We start from the raw sequence: 16,845 nt of genomic DNA, 5'->3' as shown, positions 1-16,845 counted from the left end.
AAACTTATTCTCCAAAAAAGTCAGACAACAAATGCCTTTGGCTTTACAAGCAGTTTAGGCTCTATGGTGACTGCTTACTCCTGTCCCCAGGGCACCGCATGACAGTCAGTGAACAGGACAGATGGGCCTCCAGTAAAACTTTACTTAGAAAAGCAGCAACCATTTGGTTCACAGTCCTCCGTGACTCAGAAGATAGCTTGGCTGCTAGAGGGGATGTAGTCGAGCTTGATCCTTTGTGTGACAGGAACTTCCCAGAGACTGATGCTGTCCTGAGTTTGTATGTAGTGTCGGAACAGCTTCAGGTCAGGTGGTTCGCTCAGAATCTGGGGTTGATGGGGGCTGCTCTAGGAAAGGCTCAGTCGTCTGCCATAGGATGCACACGGGGCTCCTTGGCAAGCACTGTCCCTACTCTGGGCCCTTAGGAGCCTCTGTGCTCAGTTCCTGACCACCTGCCCTTCTCTGGTGATGGCCCAGTTGTAGTTCTTCGGGGAGTCCAGCGCTTCTTCTATCCGTGCCTCCAGGTTCTCGCGGGTGATGAAGTTTTTGGCCTCTTCCTATGGGAAGGGAAAAGTTAGCTACAAGGGAGCTCCACCAGAGCCGGCGCTCTGCAGAGTTTACCGTCTCTAGCCCAGGAAGGCGGAGGTTCCAAGTGCCCTTAAAGAAGGGTATCTCGGTGTGCCGGGCCTTGCTGCCCGTCATTCTCTCAGCAGAATAGTACTAGGTGACCTCGACCACCTTTGCCTGCTTCTTGGCCAATCGCCCATCAGATCTCTCAGCCAGAACCCAAGAACCAACCGTGACAACCTGCTGAGAGGGGGCGGACTCTCCAGCTCATCAGGAGCTCTTACACTGAAGAAAGCTTCGCTGTCTCAGTTATGGGTGTCCCTGATGTGACTATCCCCTGCGAGGACAAACAGTCCCTCCTTATGCGGAGCGAGAAGACTCCTGGCGCTGCGTTCCCCGGAGTCCCCAATGCCCACGCTCCCCATGACCTTGACCCACCTGCAGCTGGAGGACTTCTTGCTCTTTCAGTTGCACCCAAGCCTGTTTTTCCCGGGCCCTCTGGGCCTGGTCCTCGGCCTGTCGCAGCTCCTGGTCCCGTGCTTCCAGCTGCAACCTAGCTATCCTGAATGGGGCGAGAGGCAGAGGGTGAGGGGGCCCGCGGCTGAGCCTGGCCCCGAGCCAGCCAGCCCACCCAGTCCACCCAGCCCTTCACTCCTGCCCGCACCTTAGCTGCTGCAGCCGCCGGTTCTCCTCCTGGTTCCAGGCCATGAGCGCCCGGTGCTCCTCGGCGGCCTCCCGCACCCTGCGCTCAGCCAGGACCCCGGACCGGGCCTCATACGCCTTCTTGCGCACTTCCGAAGCGAACTCTTGCCTGGGTGGGGACGGGCTTCAAGTCGGCACCCATCCTCCCTCCCCAACACTCCCGGGGGCTGCCGATGGCCGCCTGCCCTTTCCACACACCTGAGCGCGCCCACGGTCTGCCGGTACTGCCGATAGCGCTCGGTCAACACGAAGAATTCCGCGGGGTCCACTGCGGGCGGCATCTTCACGCGCCCGACCTTGGACTTGGCAGGCGGGTCGTGGCGGGTTTTGCGGCCGCGCGCGGGCAGGACCAGCACGGTCGAGGGCTGGCACCCGGGCCGCGGGGCCAGGCGCTTCAGGGCGCGCAACATGACAGCGGCGGCCGGCTGCACGCCCGGCCCGGAAGTGGCCGCGGAGCACCACGGGAGTCGCGGTCCCATCGGGGCTGGGCTTTTGTTGCCTGGCCTATCGCCTCCCCGGAGTCTCGGGACGAGTGGGAGGGGCGGAGAACCTTGATGGACACCGCTCGACCGCAGCGTCACCCGCACACCACCGGACGCCCCGTCTACCGGTTCCCAAGCTTAGACACAGCCCCCAAGCTTTGGCTGTGCGACTGGCGAGCGGGCTGCTTACCCTGTCATGCCGGACGCACGAAATTCTGAGCTTATAGCCACTTAAGTTAGGCTCACACGACCTTTTAGTAAACTACAAACCATTCCCTTGCACTGCACTGCCCTGTTGTGGTCTTGGGCAGCTCTGCGGTTGCCACAGTTCTTAGGATCAGTGACTGTTATGACCTTCCGATGGTGACCCTTGTTCTTCACAACCTGACTCGGGGCCTGCCCACCTTGAGAAATACTGGCTTGACTGTCAAGCAACCTGAGGGACTCGGATGCGACTCTTATTTATGAAGCTTTTTAGTACTCCTTCCTCTTCACCAGAATAAACAGTTGTTCAGTATTGCAGGAGACTACCCACCCTCTTCGCTACCGCCCCCGTACATCAGGGACTTCCTCCCGTACCGGGTAGGCACAAACCACACGCAAACACACCTGTTTTCGCAGAGAGATCCTTTATTAGGCCGGGAAGAAAAGTGAAAGTGCCCGAGTCAGAAAACGGCAACAAACGACCTTGCAGAGAAAGCGGAGGTCTGTGTTAGAATTGGTGGTGTATTTTGATTGGGAATGTTAATTATGTGAACCAAAGGCTTTTGATTGCTGGACTCTGGTACTCATCCTTGGGAATGAATCTGGCATAAGAAAGTGTCCTAGTAAGGGAATAGACCTTGATGGCTTAGCTTTAGGGATGTAATCTAATGGTTTTTTAGCTAGGTGGAGGGGGAAGGACAAAGCCAGCCAAAACCACATGCTCCAGCGGGCTGGAGTCCCTTCAAGTACCGTCAACACCAAATTCTGCAGAGAAGAGCAGGCCATGGTCCTGTCCATCCACAGTACTTGGGAGGCGATGAGTGGCCTGGGCTGGCTTCAGTAGCTGACATTTTCTCACCACAAAGGCTGCCTACATCCTACTCTCAACTGCCAGGCCCAGTTCTGGTGGAGGAGTCCCAGATAGCACTGTCTTCCTCTCAGGCTTAGGGGACCCACTGTCCATTTGATGCCAGAAGGTATTCTGGAGTCCTGCGGTGAGCTGGAGTCTTGCTTTCCTTGAGGGTGCCAGCCATGAGATCACTGCTGTGCCCTTGAGGGTACTACCACCACTGTAGCCTGGAGCTGGCCCCTGCAGGGCTGCTCTGAAGGCCAGGAGCCCCGCATTTCCACACAGAGCCCATCCCTCCCCGTCTTTGAGAGAAGCCTCACTACATAGTCTGGTGGCTTGGAGCTCACAATGTAGATCAGGTTCACAGAGGTCCACCTGCCACTGCCTCCTAAGTGCAGGGATCAAAGGTGTGTGTGTACCACATCTTTTTCTGGGTCACCCTAGCCAACCGGCACCTCAGACAATTTGAGTCTGGGCCAAGAAAGCATTTCTGGATGCAAGACATTTCCTAGACACCCCCTAACCCGGTTAGCGCTGAAGTCCTCGGATGTCCACGCCCACCCACACTTCTCTTGGGGGGTTTCCTAAGTGTAAGTGCAGAGAACAGAGATATTAGGCCTAAAATGGATGAGCAGTGTGCAGACATTTTGATTGGCTGCAGCTAGAGGACGAGGGGGCAGGCTCTCTGCTCCCTGTCCCAGTGGCCTGTGGTGATGTGGACTGGTGTGCAGTGGTGACAGAAGTATTTCCAGCTGCTGACCCTCCCATGCGCAGGCGGCAAGGACAGGAATAGACAGCATTGTTGGGGTAAATTATGGGGGAGGTGCCGCTGGGTCGCTGCAGGGCGACTCTAGGATTTAATGACCAGGAGCGCCATTTCCTCTGGTGTCAAATCCAGTGACATCTTGAAAACAAACAAATAAACAAAAACCTAAACAGGGTCCTACTTGATGGCCCTATATTTGCAACTTAGCCCATGCTGGTCTTGAACTTGTGGTAATACTCCTGAATCCGTCTCCTGAGTGCTAGGCTTGTGTGCCAACCAAGCCATGGTGCAGTGACATCTTGAAACAGGAGGTGCAGGCTGCTACTCAAACCCCTCTCACAACATCCACTTCCGTGAACATATGTGAAGCTGCTGCTGGATTTTAAGTCATCAGACAAATGCTTCCCCGCCTCAGATCTTCCTAGGTGTGGCGATCTGAAAGGACCCCAAAGGGAGTGGCACTATTAGAAGGCGTGCCTTTGTTGGAGGAAGTGTGCCACTGTGGAGGCGTGCTTTGAGGTCTCATACGTGTTCAAGCCACACTCAGTGTCTCAGTCTACTTCCTTTGCCTGTGCGAGATGTAGACCTCTGGGCTCCCTCTCCAGCACGATGTCTGCCTGCACACGGCCATATCCTGCCATGATGATAATGGACTGAACCTCTGAACTGTAAGCAAGCCACCACAATTAAATGCTATCCTTTATGAGAGTTGCCATATTCATAACGTCTCGTCACAGCAATAGATAGAAGGGATCCGAGGTTGAAACAAAAATCACAATGGCACTGGAGATGGCCCTGCAGTGAGGTTAAATATTCCCAGCATCCACATCAGACAGCTCAAATCCCTATAACTTCATTTCCCAGGGACACAATACTCTCTTCTGGCTTCTGAGGGAAACTCACATGTATGCGTGCATATAACACATTAAAAAAATTAAAATGGTAAACCTGCAAGATGAGCAAAGGCACTTGCTGTCAAGTGTGAGGACGTGAGTTCAATCCCTGGAAGCCACATGGTGGAGGAAAGAACCAACGCCTGCAAATTATTCTCTGATCTCCATACATGTATTCTATGGCATACACACACACACACACACACACACACACACACACACACACACACACACACACAAAAATATTCAAAAACTCAAAATGGCTACAAGGTGGTCAAAAGGGAGGCAGAGCCCTTTCCCTGAACTTTTCAACTCTACTAACAGAGATAAGTTACCATATAGACATGTTGGAAACAAATCCACAAGGAACTTTTTTTTGAAATCTTTTTCTTTTCTTAATAGAGGCTTTCTTGAACTTCTGAGCCTCTTTGTTCCACCTCTTGTATGTGTTACCACCATGACCAGCTCATGTTGTGCAGGAAGTTAAATGCAGGACTTTGCACACACTAAGCAGGCATCCTGTCAACTGAGCGGCATCTCCAACTTAACGCTTTGGAGTCTAACAACACCTCTTAAGGTCTGAGAAACACCAAGTGCCAGTTTCGTCCCTTGACCTGGACACTGCAGTAAATTTAAAGAACTTATAATCACCCTGTTTTGTGCAGATTGTGCACCAATTCTATTTACATTTTTTAAAAATGTGCTCACTTTTCTCCTCAATGTCACCTGCCTTCAATGGCAGGTGACCTGGGGGGCAGTGGTGACAAAGTGGAGTCAATGAAGTAGGGTCTAAGTGGTAGGGCTCTAGGCAGTGCTGGAGGCTGGAATGCTCACTTCCATTCCGACCCCTCCCCCGACCCAGCTGTAGCTCATCTGCCAGAGCGTCATGGATGAATTGGTCACTCTTTCTCTTTCCACACGGCTGTGCTATGCGAGACACATTTTCCTTTGGACATACAGAAGTCCCTCGTGCGACTGAAGCCCTGGTTAAGAAAGAAAAGTGAAGGAAAGGCTGAGGGCTAAATCTACGGAAGGGGAGCAAAGAGTTGAGGTCATCCCTACTGGAAGACAGCTATTGGCAAGCGGGTGTGTTTAACATTTGCTCAGCTGCACTATCCAGAACACTCCAGCATGCCCCACCCAAGACTAGCCTCAGCAAGACAAGAGCAGCCTTCCTTGTTGGTAGACGGGATAGCTGTTCCTGACATGATATTTAGTGCTGTATTTACTGCGGGCTTGCTGACCCAACAGCCATTCTCCTCCACTGTTGGACTTGGTCACACCGAGGATCTAAGGTACTGGAGGCCCTTTAGAGCTCCAGCCCTAGAGAGACAGAATCGCTCAAGGACTTACACTCACACTGTAGAGCTGCTCTTGGTCTATCTTAGCTCTCCAAGTATTCTGGGATTCCTCCCATACATCTTTCTCTTCCTCTTGAAAATTTTTTTTGTTTTTTTCAAAAAATATTTATTTATTTATTATGTATACAATATTCTGTCTACATGTATGCCTGAAGGCTGGAAGAGGGCAACAGACCTTATTACAGATGGTTGTGAGCCACCATGTGGTTGCTGGGAATTGAACTCAGGACCTTTGGTAGAACAGGCAATGCTCTTAACCTCTGAGCCATCTCTTCAGCCTTATCGTTTTGATTTTTTGAGACAGGGTTCTTCTCTGCAACAGCCCTAACTTTGGCAGTCGTGGAACTTGCGTTGTAGACCAGGATGGCCTCGAACTCATAGAAATCTATCTGCCTCTGCCTCCCGAGTGCTGGGATTAGAGGTGTGCACTGCGTCATCATGCCCGACTAAAAAAAAATTTTTTTTTAATTTACTCTTTCTTTTTTCCTAGACAAGGTCTCACTCTGTAGCTCTGGCTGTCCTGGAACTATGCAGACCAGGCTGCCCCTGAGCCCACAGATATCCACCTGCCTCTGATTCCAAGTGCTGGGTTTAAAGGCACTTTGCCACTATGCCCAGTCTAAATATTTTTTTAGGCTTATTTATAAGTGTTTTGCCTACATGTATGTATGTGTATCATTTGCTTGACCAGTGCCCAAGGAAATCAGAAGAATCCCCTGGAACTAGATGGTTCTGAGCCATCATGTGAGTACTGGGAACAGATCCCACGTCTTCTGCAAGAGCAACAAGAGTTCTTAACCACTGAGCTGTCTCTCTACCACACATTTCTTCTTTTATGTCAATATTATAAATATCTAGTACACAAGTAGGTTTCCTTTTCACAACCCTGTCTGGATTTGAAGGCCCCTGATGGCTTCAACAGACCTTTCATTCCTATCTTTCCTTTTATTTTTGTATCTTGACTGTCCTGGAACTCTACAGAGACCATGCTGGTCTTGAACTCAGAGATCCGTGAGCCACCACTACCCGGCTCTGACCTTTCCTTTCTACTCACCTAAATTCTCAGCACCCCTTGGGTTTAGTTAAGTTCCCCCCTCCAAGCAGCCCAAAAGCATTTACTTCTGAATGTGCCACTGTGGAACATACTAGGGTGCCTGCGGAAGCCTCTGAGGAGTGGAGGGCACGCCCACTCTCCATCTGTGCCCTCTGTGACTGCAGGAACACTTGCTGCGCTGAGAACCTGCTTGTGATGCTGGGAGGTGTGGGGAAAAATCTGCCACCCTTGCCAGTGCAAGTGAAGGCTAGATTTCCAAAATATCCCCAGGCAGCTACACGCCTGGGTTGTAGTCAGTGAAAGTGTAACTTGTGCTTCTGTTTGTAAAAATGAAGCTGCTCACTCTCTGAGCTCCTTCCTGTCCCACACTGGTAGCAGTGGCCTACCTCTCATCATGGGGATGACAATTACATCCTCAGAATATTGGCATCAGAAAATGGAGGAACTGGCAGGGCATGGTGATGCATACTAATTACAGTTTGGGAGGCAGAGGTAGGTGGATCTCTGCGAGGTCAAAGCCAGCCTGGTCTACAGAGCGAGTTTCACGTCAGTCCAGGCTACACAGTTGAGATCCTGTCTCAAAAAGCAAAACAAAAAAAGAGAAAACAAAAAGATAGATGTAGTGGCAAGGTCTTACTTCCAAAACAGCCCTGGACAGCCATAGGCCTAGGTTCTAGCAGTGTCTGTAATCCCAGTCCAGTCCTCCTATCAAAAACAAAAAAATAAAACCCAAAAACCAAACAAACAAAAAAGATGAAAATGGCTCTCAAAGGCTCCTATGTTCAAATACTTGGTCCTCAGTTGTGGAACTGTTTGAAAAGGATTAGCAGGGGTCACTGGGGCTGGGCTTTGAGGTTTCAAAACCCCATGACATTCCTAGTATATCTCTCTCTGCCTCGTGCTGGTAGATGTGGGCGTTCAGATACTGCTTCCACTATTCCCGCCTGCCTACTGCGTGCTCCACCACGACAGTCGGTCATAGACTCTCCCCTGGAACTGTGAGGCCCACATTGTTGCCTTGGTCATGGTGCCACAGCAAGGAGGGTGACTAATCTGCCCTGCTCAACAGCAAGCTGAGAGGAGACCCAACTCCTGAACAGTAGTGTTGTTGTGGCATGTGTGCCCACACCTACACACAGAAGTAACTACATCTCCAGAAAACAACTGAAGACATATTCTGGAGAGAAACTCTAGGGAGGCCACAGTGGCCTCTGCTCAAGTTCGCACCAGCTCCTCTGCTCCTGGTGTTTCCCTTAGAGAAACCCAGTGAGAAACTAGTCCATCCTGGGGAGCAAAGCTGGTTGGTGGCTGGGATGACTGCACTTGACAGAACAGCGGGGCCAGGGGACTGAAAGACAGGGTTGCTCTAGCCCAGGAGAGCCCCAGTCTAATAAGGCTGCCCTGCCCAAGACAAAGGGACCAGCATCTCCTCAGGGAATCAAAAGTTTTTATTACCTGATGATCCCTAGTGTGGTGCCAGAGATACCGCTCTGGTCTCACTATGCCCCATGCTGGGATATGGTGGGAGACAAGGGTGGACTGGAGGGGACGGATATTTACAGTACAGGGAGGGAGAGGTCTGCGTGGGGACAGTGAGACGACCATTTCCTCAAGAGCTCTGAGAACTTTGTGCTTTGTTTTAGTTGGCACCGAGCTACCTGGAATGAGTTTTATGTTTGTCTTCTTTAGGAAAAGATGTTTAAAGCAAAAGAATAATCCAGCCCAATTTCCAGGCTGAGGATTTCATGATATCAATCCAAATATCACACTATTTAATTCCCCAATAAAACACTGGAAAAAAGACTATCAGTGCTAACACATTTACATACAAAATCTCCACCTAATAGGTAATAGAAGCCTATGTGCCATTTCTAAAACAGTTATAAGATATATACAATTTGGGTATATTAACAAAACAGAATATTACAAAATATTAAAGGCAATTCTCCTGTCTGTGGGCCGTGTCACCTGTTACTTGAAGTTGGCATAGTCTGAGAAGGCATCGATGTACTCTTGCACCACCTTGTAGCAGAATTCATACTGTTCCTGAAGAACAAGCAGAGACAGGGAGGAAAACTCATCACCAAAGGGACTGCTGAAGCCCAGTTCCTAATGGACCCCTGCCTGCTTTTTAATTTGGAAATCTCACTATGTATCCTTGGCTGGCTTGGAACTCCTTGTATACACCAGGCTGGCCCAGAACTCACAGAGATCTACTTGCTTCCGCTCCTGAGTGCTGGGAATAAAGGTGTGCACCACCACCATGGCCTAACAGACCCAGTGTTTGAAATGGAAAACTGAGAGAACAATGTTTGTGGACCACAGTGGATTTACAGACAGCCGAGCAGATGTGTGAGGACAGTTCTCGGTCCTTCAGTCAGATGGAAGCATGTGAGGCCGAACATGCAGCATCTCAGGTGGCCCTCAGCTGGCTCAGGCTGTCAGGCTGAGATGAATCCTAACTCTGAAAGCTTCCTCTCCTCTCAGATCTCCTAAAACTCCTGTTTCCCCTCAAACCTTTCTAGCCCCACAAGATTCGGAAAAACCTTTGTGGATATACAGACTGTCAAGAGTCAGACCTCTGAACAGGAGGGGCTAGTGAACAGGCAGGCACTCCTGCCCACTCCTTCCCACCAGAACCCAAAGCAGAGTACAAAGCCTGGGGGTTACTCAGGCATTCCTTTGCGCATGTGCACGTGGGTATTCAGGTGTGGTTGTGCACCCATAGGCCTGAGCATCAAGTAGGGCATTTTCCTCAATGGCTCTCACCTATGCCCTTGAGAAAGGTCTGAACTGGAAGATGACTGTTTCAGCTTGGCTGGCTGGCCAGTGAGCTTTTGGAATCCGCCTGTGTCTGGTCTCAGTGCTGGGGTTACAGATACAGAGAGCCATGCCCAGCCTTTTAGGTGGGTGTCAGGGATTTGAACTCAGGTTTGCATGCTTGGAGAACAAGTGCTGTTGCCCATTGATCCTCTATTCTTCTGGGTAACAGGCTGTGCCTCCACTCTGACCCTGCTTCCCAAGGCACTTCCTGTCTTCTGACTATGGGGCTTGCTCTGAAGGCTCGCTCCTGACAGGGAAGAGCTGTGGTTAGTGTAGTCACAGAAAGACGTGCAGCGTACCAGTGTCTGGACCATGTGTGGCCTCTGTAGCCGCAGGCTCTTGACAGTTTGGAAGACATCCAAAATTCCTTCAGCTTTCACACGCTCCAGGACTGTGCTCAAGGCACAAAAGGTCCCTGTCCGTCCTGCCCCGGCGCTGAAACAGAGCAGACACACTTACCACACCTGCTGTCTGTAGCTGTCTATCCTGAGGGGAAGGGTAGTGAGGAGCAGATGCAGGCTGAGGCTGGTTCTGGGAAGATGAGTCATCCATGGAGCTGCCAGGGGAAGGTGTCAGTGGAACAGGAGACCCAAGTTCACCTCTGCCCTCTCAGCCTGGAGTTTTACGGGAGCAAAGCTCTGGAGAGGTGACTGATGGATCCTGCTGCCATTCCTGTGTGCACTAAGGGTGTGCTTGTGGGGCTGTGATGACAACTTTCACTACCCTGCCAGCCTGACCGCTTGCTGTCTACCTTCACTGACTAGGCTGTCTTCACCGACTGCCGAGTCAGATTTTCTGCACTTGTATTTGTCGATTCCTTCCCATTCTTTCTAAGGGATTCAAACTTCCATCTTGACATAATCCACTTTGTCCAACATTTCCGGCTGATTCTCTTACCAGACAGCTCTATGACATGGGCTGTGAACTCAGCAGTCCTAGACAATAAGATATGCAATAAGCAAAAAGAAGGGGAAACAGAGCTCCAGGCAGGATGCTCAAGGAAGGCTCTCTGAAAGCAATACCACAGTGACAGTGACAGACTCTGGCTGGCTGAGAACAAGCCTTGGAGGAAGAGGGTGCTGAAACGATGTACCTCTATCTGGTGCAGAAGGGGAGGGAGAACGGTAGGGATGGATTAGAGCCCAGGAGAATGCTGGGTACGCCAGGCTGACTAGCAAGGAGACCTCACATCATACTGGGCCCCTGTTGGGAGTTTAGGCAGGAGTAGTCTCATCGTACTGATTCTTTTTGTAAAATCCTGTATTTATTTGTGTATGAGGTAAATGTGAGTGAACGGGCTGCAGGGTATGAGGGTACACATAACTCTCAGAAGCTGGGTTTTGCCTTTCACCTTGTTGGGGCTGATTCTGTCTTGTTTCTACCACTGACAGTCAACACCAGGCTGCCTGGCCTGAGAGCTCAGTATCCTATCTCACTGCTGGAGATGCAGGGATGCCGCAGCTGGCTTTACGTGGGTTCTCAGGCCTGCACGGCAAGTGCTTTCACCAGCAGACCATCTGGAGAGCTTGAGCAGTGACCGAGATTTAGCAATGGACATCATGAGCAAAGGAGCGCAGATGCTACCGAAAAGCACTGTCTGCTGACCTGGGAGTCAGAGCCTGGGCCACAGATGTGGTAGAAACAGCACAGAGAAGGAATTGCTCACGAGGATGAAAACCACAAGAGAAGCTATTAAAGCATGTCATAGAGATGAGAGGCTTGTGTCCAGTGTGAAAGCCAATGTCTCCAGCCATCTTGAGACCACATATGTAATCCAGATGAGGGGAGCTGCAATGGAGTATCAGAACGACACACACACACACACACACACACACACACACACACACACACACACACACACACTGTTCATAGTATAACTGGAATGGGAAGAGAAGAACTTGGAAGTTAGTACTGATATACTTTTTTTTAAGCTGTTTTGCTATATATTCAAGGATAACCTTGAACTTTTAAACGTCCAGTTTCTACCTCTTGAGTGCTGGGATCACAGGTCATGTGCCAACATGCTTGGTTTATGTGGTGCAAAAAGCTGTATCCTCAGCCCTAGAGTAGGGGCAAATCTTTTGAGAGGTCTCACTACATAGCTCTAGTCAGCCTGGAACTCACGAGGTAGACCAGGCTGGTCCTCAACTTACAGAAAGATCTGTCTAGTTCTGCTTCCTGAGTGCTGGGATTAACTGTATGCACCATGCCCGATGAGACTTCACCTTTAAGGGCATACCTCAGGATAAACTTTTTTCCTCCTGAGGGTGCTAGGGATTTCTCAGGACCTTGAGCATGCTGGCCAAGTACTCTACTATACCACAGCCCATCATTATTTTCCCCCTAAAACTCCATCTGACATACGAGTCACTTGCTGCCCAAAATAACCCTTCTTATCATTGTTTTCTTGTTGGTTATGTCAAGGTTACTACTGATTTGGACTCAAACCTGGGAGGCATCCTTGACCTTGCCTCTGTTCTCAGTTTCACTGATATTTATTTTAGATTTATTTATTATTTATGTATAGAGTGTTCTGCTTGCATGTATGCCTGCAAGCCAGTAGAGGGCACCAGATCTCATTACAGATGGCTATGCCTCATCATATGGTTGCTGGGAATTGAACTCAGGACCTCTGAAAGAGCAGCCAGTGTTCTTAACCTCTGAACCATCTCTCCAGTGTTGGCCTCTCTTGCTGCTCCCCTGAATGCATCACTGCCCCATGCTTTCCTCAAGATCTGAATATCAGCACTTCCTCAGCACATGCTGCACACAATTCAGACTCCAAAGTCCACGCTGATTACCCAGTCGTCTGGATCATCAAATGCCACAGTGCTCACCAACACTGTCTCTCTGTCTTTCCTCATGGTCTGACCAAACTCACCGTCACCTCTCCAGGTTTCTGAGGGTAGGGGTCAGTAGTACCTGCAGTGCACGGTGATGGGATGGTTCCCGGACTGCTGCTGCTGCTTCTGCACGGCTGCGATGATGTTGATCATGCCCTTCCCGTCACTGGGGATGCCCACCTCAGGCCAGCCATGGAAGTGGAACTGTCGGATCTGTCGACTCTTGTTCTCCCTGGTGTTGGTGACTAGGAGGTCTCGGACAGTGTAGCTCTCACATTCCTCCTCCTTCTTCAGCTCAACTGTGATGTCTCCATAGGATACCAGGCCATCAGATGGCCAGTACTGGGCACACTTCTCCTGCAGGAACAAATGGACAGGTATGCGAGGGCAGGGGTCAGAATATTATGTGTGGTAGAGCAGCAGGATTACCCACAGTAGCTTGGCTCCTCACAGCAAGGGACCTTTTCTTCTGTCATTTATTTTTAGATTTACTTATGTATGATTGTTTTGTTTGCATGTATGTACACAACCTGTGTGCCTGGGTCTTACTGTGTAGCTCTGGCTGGCCTGGAACTCATTAAGCACATCAGGTTGGCCTTGAAACTCACAGAAATCTATCCTTCTGTCTCCCAAGTGAATAAAGTGTGTACTACCATGCTGGGCCCTCAGCGTCCTCTTAGCCCTTTAGTGTGTAATAGTTAGAGGAACACCTGAAGGTTGTTAGCTTGAGCATTTCTTTTTTTATATATTTATTTATTCATTATGTATACAATAGTCTGTTTGTGTGTATGTCTGCAGGCCAGAAGAGGGCACCAGACCTCATTACAGATGGTTGTGAGCCACCATGTAGTTGCCGGGAACTGAACTCAGGACCTTTGGAAGAGCAGGCAATGCTCTTAACCACTGAGCCATCTCTCCAGCCCCTAGCTTGAGCATTTCTATCTTTGTTAGCAGGCAGAACAAGCCAGTACCATCAGACATTCTAAGAGAATTAGATATCAAGGGCTAGGTATGGTAGCTCAGGCATTCAGGAGGCAGAGGCAAAGAGGACTGTGAATTCAAGGCTTGGGGTACACAGTAAGATCTGTCTCAAAAAACCCAAACAACCAACCATCCAACCAATAAATAGGTACTCAATACTATACCTAGCAGCTTTTAGGTCATAAAATCAGTTACTTACAGGGGTAGAGGGCAGAAGATAGAGGCCCTGTCAAGGTAAGGTAAGGAGGGGGATGGAAACAGCAAACATGAAGCCTCTTCCAGCTGGCTAATGGGAGTAATGGGATAAAGTGGTTTCATTTGGTTCTGACTGACCTGGGGGCAGACTCATGCTATACGATCAGCTTCAAGATGACAAAAGCTATTACAGGGAAGTGGGTAAGGTGCGCTCATTGAAATAAATCTGGCAGCTTGATGGGAGTAGGATTTAATGGATGTTAAGAAGAGGCATTATTATAGGGTGAGACTGATGTAAGGGGATTATCTTCACTTAGGCATTCCTCATTTGGTGAAAGTAAAAGGATTCTTCATTCATTTAGCTCTCTATGTGAGCTCAACAACAACAATAAAAAAATCAGAGACCAGCATGAAAGAAACAAAGTTAAATGCTCCTAGAGAAAGAGGGTCTATTAGAGGCGGCCTCTTGGTTGTGGGAGGGTGATGGTGGCAGTTGTTACAGCAGCTGCATTTTAGTGGCTGCTGGGAGTTGACAGAAGGCAAAGGGGAGCTTCAGATCAGGGATCTACTGGGGTGACTCTGCTCTGATTCAAGGGGCAAGGACCTTTCTTAGGGGGTAAAACATGAGCCTAAGGAATCTAGGGAGCTGGGTAGTGGTTGTGCACGCCTTTAATCCCAGCATTTGGGAGGCAGAGGCAGGAGGATCTCAGTGAGTTCAAGGCCAGCCTAGTCTACAAAGCGAGTTCCAGGACAGGAACCAAAGCTACAGAGAAACCCTGTCTCAAAAAAACCCAACAAAGCAGAACAACAAGAATCTAGGAGGAGGCCCAGGCTAAAAATACCTAGGGATCTTGCTGGGATGGAGATGTGAAAACGAAGCTGGTGACTAGGCCGACAGAGGACACAATGAAGATGCGGGGGGGGGGGGGGGGGGGGGGCGCAGAAGAGTGACGTAGGACTGGGACAGGCCAGGAATGGCGCACATTCCCAGAATTCCAGCATGCGGGGTGGTGAGGCAAAAGGATCCTGCTTTTTCTTCTCACCCACCCCGTCCCCAGAGTGTGTTTGAAGCCCTGGGTTTATTCCCTAACAGAAAAAAGCTAGTCATGGTGGTGTACACTTGTGACCCCAGAACCCCAGAGGCAGGGCAGGAAAGTCAAAAATTCAAGGTTACCCTTGGTTTTACTGTGGCCGTGAGGCTTGCTGTGAGGCAATGCTCTTGCACTCTGTAAAGATTTGTCACTTTACTGGTTTAATAAAATGCTGATTGGTCAGTAGCCAGGGAGGAAGTATAGGCGGGATGCCTAGATTAGGAGAATTCTGGGAAGAAGAAAGGCAGAGACACAGTCACCTGCCAGACACAGAGAAAACAATATGAGAATGCCTTACTGAGAAAAGGTACCAAACCACGTGGCTAAACAAAGATAAGAATTATGGGTTAATTTGAGTTGTAAGAACTATTTAGTAAAAAACCTGAGCAATAGGCCAAACTGTCTAATTAATATAAACCTCCATGTATTTATTTGGGACTGAATGGCTACAGGACTGGGCAGAGCAGAAACTTCTGTCTATAGAGCTCATCCTGAGACACATGAGATTTGGCCTATAAACAAACAAGTGAGGTGAGGGAGGGGAGAACCCAAGTTTGGGAACTATTTGTCACCACTCCACACTCCTAAATTGTACACACATGGGTATTTTTAGTAAGATCTCTACAAACTCAAGCAGGACTTTAGGATAAGGAGTGACATGAGTACATTCATAATTTTCAAAAGGCAATGCTTGGCTGCCAAATGAAGAACTAAGGTTTGGGCAGGACACAGACAGAGTGATGTCAGGCTACCTGAGGTGAGGCCCTATGCTGGCAGGATGCACAGGAGGCATCACTAATGTCCCACATGTCAGTACCTCACCATGTCAGGAAAGTGGGCATGCTGAGCAGCTATCAGGACTCACCAACAGACTCAACGTGGAAGGATGGGAGGACGGTAGCTCTAGACTTGTGACAAGAGCAAATAGGGGAATAGTGCACTTATTTAAGATGGTATGGTAGTTTGGTCTCATATATGCTCAATCCATGCCCAGTGTCTCAGACCACTTCCTGTTGCCTGCTCAAGATGTAGAACTCTCAGCTTCCTCTCCAGAATCTGCCTACATGCCCCCATGATAATGGACTAAACATCTGAAAATGTAAGCCACCCCAACTAAATGTTTTTCTCCTTTATATGAGCTGTCATGGTCACAGCATCTCTTCACAGGATGAGTGATGATTCTCTTATATCTGCCTCCCAAGTGCTGGGATTAAGGTGTGTGCTGCCTTGCCAGGGTAAAGAGTTCTGCTTATAAAAGAGTACTTATTCATATACTGTATTCCATATGGGTGCATGGGGTGCACATGGAGGCAGAGAACAACTTGTAGAAGTCAGTTCTCTCCTTTCACCATGTGGGGCTTGGGGACAGAACTCAGGTAGTTAGGCTTAGTGGCAAGCACCTTTATCCACTGAGCCATCTCACTAACCCCAGAGGGCTTTTTATAAGAGATATACAAATTAGAATTGTCAAAGGTACTTTCTAAAAAAAAATATTAACTGTGTTTGTGCATATGTAAGTGTGCACAGGAGGAGGCCAGAAGAAGGGCATCATGTGTCCTTTTACTTCTTACTTATTCCTTTGAGGCATGGTCTCTCCTTGAACCCAGGCTTTCTCAGTGAGGATGGAAACCAGAAAGCCCCAGCAATCCTGACTCTCCCCACTAGAGGCAGGGTTACACAACTGTGCAGAATTCCTGGTTTATTGCATGGGTGCTGGGATCCAAAGCTGGTCTTCTCGATTGTGCAGCAAGTAGCCATCTCTCTAACATTTGAAAGGCTCTTTACTTTGGTATGCAGTCCTAACTCTTTACTGTAGCTTAGAAGTAACTGCTACCAGGCCACACTAACTTCTCTAGGCTCACTCTAATGATTCTGATCCCTGCTAAGAGATACACAGAGAATCACCTGTTTACTACAGTGCACAACCTTGATGCAAAGAGGCTTCAAAACATAAGCACTATGGGAACTCAGCCTGAAATAAGGGATGCCCTGTAGAGGCTGTATGATCAGGAATAGAGTGGGGAGCAATTTCCTAC

General features: G+C 49.3%; 2 protein-coding genes across 8 annotated transcripts in view; both read right to left on the bottom strand.

The window, feature by feature from the left end:
- Positions 1-122: 122 nt before the first annotated feature.
- Positions 123-1,733, bottom strand: Mrps26 (mitochondrial ribosomal protein S26). Its single transcript, XM_075962175.1, has 4 exons — positions 1,465-1,733; positions 1,229-1,375; positions 1,003-1,126; positions 123-554 (listed from the first exon to the last, which is right to left on the bottom strand). Exons 1-4 carry the CDS (start codon positions 1,674-1,676, stop codon positions 435-437), a joined length of 603 nt encoding a protein of 200 aa, XP_075818290.1. The 5' UTR covers positions 1,677-1,733; the 3' UTR covers positions 123-434.
- A 627-nt stretch (positions 1,734-2,360) lies between these two features.
- The window catches only part of Ptpra (protein tyrosine phosphatase receptor type A), a 99,437-nt gene continuing 84,952 nt past the window's right edge, over positions 2,361-16,845 (bottom strand). For 4 of the 7 annotated variants that reach the window (XM_075962167.1, XM_075962172.1, XM_075962171.1 and 1 more), the window contains 3 exons: positions 12,622-12,899; positions 9,999-10,134; positions 8,304-8,922 (listed from right to left, as the gene is read on the bottom strand). In XM_075962167.1, the coding sequence (XP_075818282.1) occupies positions 8,848-8,922; positions 9,999-10,134; positions 12,622-12,899 (489 nt within the window). In that variant the 3' untranslated portion in view covers positions 8,304-8,847. Of the gene's footprint in view, positions 3,707-3,738; positions 4,004-4,246; positions 5,445-8,303; positions 8,923-9,998; positions 10,135-12,621; positions 12,900-16,845 lie in introns of those variants that run through there. The other 3 variants (XM_075962170.1, XM_075962169.1, XM_075962168.1) reach the window with 3 other exon arrangements.

The sequence above is a fragment of the Microtus pennsylvanicus genome, chromosome 2 (assembly GCF_037038515.1).
Source record: "Microtus pennsylvanicus isolate mMicPen1 chromosome 2, mMicPen1.hap1, whole genome shotgun sequence".
Classification (NCBI taxonomy): domain Eukaryota; kingdom Metazoa; phylum Chordata; class Mammalia; order Rodentia; family Cricetidae; genus Microtus; species Microtus pennsylvanicus.
This window is presented reverse-complemented; position numbering and strand designations above follow the sequence as displayed.

Excerpts from the sequence above, each read along its gene's own strand:
- Mrps26 (XM_075962175.1), bottom strand. The coding sequence starts at position 1,676 with ATGTTGCGCGCCCTGAAGCGCCTGGCCCCGCGGCCCGGGTGCCAGCCC. Across the intron at positions 1,127-1,228 it reads CGGCGGCTGCAGCAGCTAAG|GATAGCTAGGTTGCAGCTGG; the intron begins GTGCGGGCAGGA and ends CGCCCCATTCAG. Across the intron at positions 555-1,002 it reads AAGAAGTCCTCCAGCTGCAG|GAAGAGGCCAAAAACTTCAT; the intron begins GTGGGTCAAGGT and ends CCCTTCCCATAG.